The following is a 4,060-nucleotide window of genomic DNA, read 5'->3' as shown; positions in this document are numbered from 1 at the left end:
TCTTCGGGGGTAATCACGGAGGTGCAACTTATTTCCACGCACTTGACTGCTGGGGCTTGACAGAGTGCTCCAAGGGTATATACTTATGCCATTTATCTCTATAATATATACTTATGATACTTAGATACATAAATATATATATTTATGTCAGTTACATATGTAACTATATGTATGCACTTGGAACGGTTACATATATAACTATATACTTGTGTCAGTTATGTATATATACACACTTGTATCAGTTCTAAGTCAAAGAAGAGTAGTTTGTTATTATGATTATTATCATGGTGTGATTCTTGGGACTGTTCTGTGCAGGTTCAGGAGTTGGGCTTTGGTGGTCCTACTGGGTCATACAATCACGGAATCATAGAATTAACTGGGTTAGAAAAGGCCTCAAAGATCATTGAGTCCAGCCCTACTGTCATTATCAGACCATGGCACCAAGTGCCACATCCAGTCTCATCTCAAAAACATCCAGGGATGGTGAATCTACCATCTCCCCAGGCAGCCCCTTCCAATGCCTGATTGTTCTTTCCATAAAAAATCTCTTCCTAATATCCAACCTAAACCTCTCCTGGCAGAGCTTGAGTCTGTGCCCTCTTGTCCTCCTGCTGGTTACCTGGGAGAAGAGACTAACCCTCACCTGACTACAACCTCCCTTCAGGTAGTTGTAGAGGGTGATAAGGTCTCCCCTGAGCCTCCTCCAGGCTAAACAGCCCCAGGTCCCTCAGCCTCTCCTCATAGCACTTCTGCTCAAGTCCCTTCCAATTCAGGATGTTTTGTGATTATTTATCCTAAAGTACTTACCTGAAGAAGGGTGTTAGTAGAGAAGTACTTTATGATAAATGTAACCTTGGTGAGTTTGTCACTTATCTAATACCTCTTTGTGTAATGTTATAGGATTGATTGTCTCATTTTTAAATTAGATTTTAGTGCTCAGAACTCTTGAGTTCTCCAAATATATTCTGAATCATGGTTTGCTGTTATTTTACCAGCAATGCTAAGAATGGGATGTTGAGCTCACTTCCACAGAGCTTCCATCTCTCGTGTCCGTTCCAGTGCCACCAGGTTTTGAAATCTGAAGCAGAGTGTGATGCTTAGTATGGAATAAATGCTGTGGAGTGCTTTGGATTTGTACAGCTGAAAGAAGTGTTGCAATTAGCAGCATGAGGAAGGAGTAGTGAGCTGAAGGTCTTCACCACCATGTGTCATGCTAAGTGCTTAAAGCTGTGTGTATCACTAGGTGGTTAAAATAAATGAATGATATTAACATGACTGTCAAAAGCATCTGCCTTTGAGAACCTTAATGAACTATCACATCATCTGGTTGGTGTCCTGAACAAGTATAGTGCAGATATTGGTTACATCAGACCTAAAAACCAAGATTGTACTGTGAGATTAGGAAAAAAAGTCCAACAGTGTTCCTCTGACTTGATTTTCAGATGGTGCTGTCAGAGAAAGTGAACCAGCTGATGGAGTGGGCCAGTAAAAGATCTGTTATCCGAATGAATGGAGACAAATTCCGACGCCTTGTGAAGGCACCACCCAGGAACTACTCGGTGATCGTGATGTTTACTGCCCTTCAGCCTCACAGACAGTGTGTTGTGTGCAAGTACGGCCTCAATTTAGTCCTAAATTAGAACTTGAAAATCATCATGTGCTTTGTAGGAAATTAAATTGAGGATGGGGTTGAACTTTCACATATGTGGGAGGAATATACGTGAGCAAGTTATAGTAGGACTATCTTTGAAATTAAATGTGTGGGAATAGGTGTGTAATGTGTATGTGAGAAAACAACATAGTCCTGAATGTTATCTGCCTTCTGAAATAATCCCTGCTTTGCAGAAGGTGTTCACACTGATAGGCTTCTGCAGCAAGACAGAGTGAAAACTCAGCTTTCCTGATATGAGCTGCTGAAGAAATGTTTGTAGGATCACTGCTGGCCACTGCAGCCTAAAAGTTGCTGTTAATGATTACATTTCTTGTCACTTATTTATTTGCAGTTATAATATCCTGGATCCTTAACCATGTTATGGATTTCCTATATTAATCCTGAGGTGGCAGAGGTCTGTAAGGATGTTTTTTATACCTGGTCAGTTGAAAATATTGGTTTGCCATCCTCTGACATGGGAGAGAGGGCACAGTTGTCCTTGTTTGGACCAGCTGGGTTCCATTCCACATTTCAGTTGGAGATTACCTCTGCTTGTGTTCATGGATTCAACAAATCTCACCTAGCATTTAAAAAATCAGCAGTGCCAAGTGCTTCACCTGATTGCAGAAGTGTTTCTGTCCTTAAACCTGCACTTTAACACCAGAGAACTCCTGTGGGGGGGTGTGCTGCACCTGTTCATGGGGTGAGTGCCTAAAGCTCCTGCAGCTGCTTCATATCTTGTGTGCTGGACAAACACAAGATACAGCTCCTCCCTTGCTGTGTTTTCCAGGCAAGCTGATGAGGAATACCAGATTCTGGCCAACTCCTGGCGATATTCCGGTGCCTTTACCAACAGGATTTTTTTTGCTATGGTAGATTTTGACGAAGGCTCAGATGTGTTCCAGATGGTAATGTCTTTCTTTTTCTCTTCTAACATTATTCTTAACTCGGGGTTTGGAGGCTGAGGGCAAGCACATAAAAAAGGATATATACAAAATGCAGTGTTACAGTGATTAAAGGAACAAAAGTTAAAAGCTGCCAGTCTCAGAAGACAAGGAGAGTGGACAGCTGGAGCATGTTGAGAGGGATATTAACAGAACTGACAAATCTGCAGTAGGGACGAGGAGTGAACTGCCTTCTCTGACTGTTTTTACCCTGTAATAACTTACAGTGTAGTTCTTAATGGAATTCTTCTGTGGTACATGAAGAGGCAAGATGTCAGTAGGAACAGCTATTACAGTTTTTAGATGAGTGGAGGATGATAGATTAGGCTTTTGGTGTGGGTTAACTTAATTCCTTACAAGTACTCAGTCATTTCTATTAACATTATGTGACCACATTTTTTTTTCTAAAGGTGTAAGAACATTCCATATACCCTTTTGTAGGTCACATTAATAGTTCATTATAATCTTGCAGATGTTAACTTTTTTTTAAGAGATACTAATCTCTATTTAACAGCTACGCAATTTGGGCAATTATATGTTATTAAATGGAAGCTTTTGAACTGCAGAGTTGGAGAGGGATGTCTTCATTATTCTTGTGAAACTTTTCCTTAATGTTGTATCAAAAACGCATTCATCAAGCTATGGCCTTTGTAGATTCATAGAATCATATATTCCTGTTCCCTTCCAAAAGTAGTGTTTAGAGAAGAAACAGATGCAAAAAAACTGAAATTATATTGGAAAAGATGTTAGGAAAAGAGCTGCATTTTGCAAACAACTGCTTTTATTTATTATAATCTCCTCTTAACTGGTCTGAAGATTCTGAATGAGCAGTGATAGATCAGAGTATTCACAAAGAATGTCAGTCACTTTGGAAAGCAGTGCTCAGCTGTGCTTATAAAAAGCCTTCTCAGAAGTAAGAATTTTTTTGTAAGAACAGCTAGTGACAGAGCTAAAAAAAAATTGTTCCTCAGTCCTAAAAGGAGAAAACATTCTGGAACACTGAAGGGAGATTGCAGGGGTATGTTGATTACTCATATGAAATGCAGAATTGCAAGTTACTGTGTGCTGTCTTTATTTTGTTGTTGCCAACGAAATCTGTTGGTTGAAGAGTTACTTTTTGTGATTTAGTTATGATATTACAAAACAGAAATGGAACAGAATTGTGTTACTAAACAGACCTTTTGTGAACTTTCTCAATGCAGCTGAACATGAACTCTGCTCCGACCTTCATTAACTTCCCTGCCAAAGGGAAGCCCAAGCGAGGGGACACGTATGAGCTGCAGGTGAGAGGCTTCGCGGCGGAGCAGCTCGCCCGGTGGGTGGCTGACAGGACAGATGTCCACGTGAGTACAGACACACCTTCCCCCCCAGCACTCCCTTACTGGGCAGAGCCACCTGCAGCATGTCGCTTGTGTTCTGTGGTTAATCATCTGCTCTGTATAGCTCTTGTCTACAAAGTCTAGTT

The 4,060-nt window shown here is 40.7% G+C and overlaps 1 protein-coding gene across 1 annotated transcript in view; it reads left to right on the top strand.

Annotated features, from left to right (window-relative positions):
* Window positions 1-1,442: 1,442 nt before the first annotated feature.
* MAGT1 (magnesium transporter 1) overlaps window positions 1,443-4,060 on the top strand; it is a gene marked incomplete at its 3' end in the record, with an annotated part of 11,598 nt that continues 8,980 nt past the window's right edge. Inside the window, exons 1-3 of the mRNA XM_009077786.1 lie at window positions 1,443-1,612; window positions 2,442-2,559; window positions 3,798-3,938. Coding sequence (XP_009076034.1) covers window positions 1,443-1,612; window positions 2,442-2,559; window positions 3,798-3,938 — 429 coding nt within the window. The remainder of the gene's footprint in view (window positions 1,613-2,441; window positions 2,560-3,797; window positions 3,939-4,060) is intronic.

This window comes from Acanthisitta chloris, unplaced genomic scaffold (assembly GCF_000695815.1).
Source record: "Acanthisitta chloris isolate BGI_N310 unplaced genomic scaffold, ASM69581v1 scaffold2177, whole genome shotgun sequence".
Taxonomy (NCBI): Eukaryota; Metazoa; Chordata; class Aves; order Passeriformes; family Acanthisittidae; genus Acanthisitta; species Acanthisitta chloris.
Note: the sequence above shows the minus strand (reverse complement) of the source record. Positions and strands in the feature narration are given on the sequence as shown.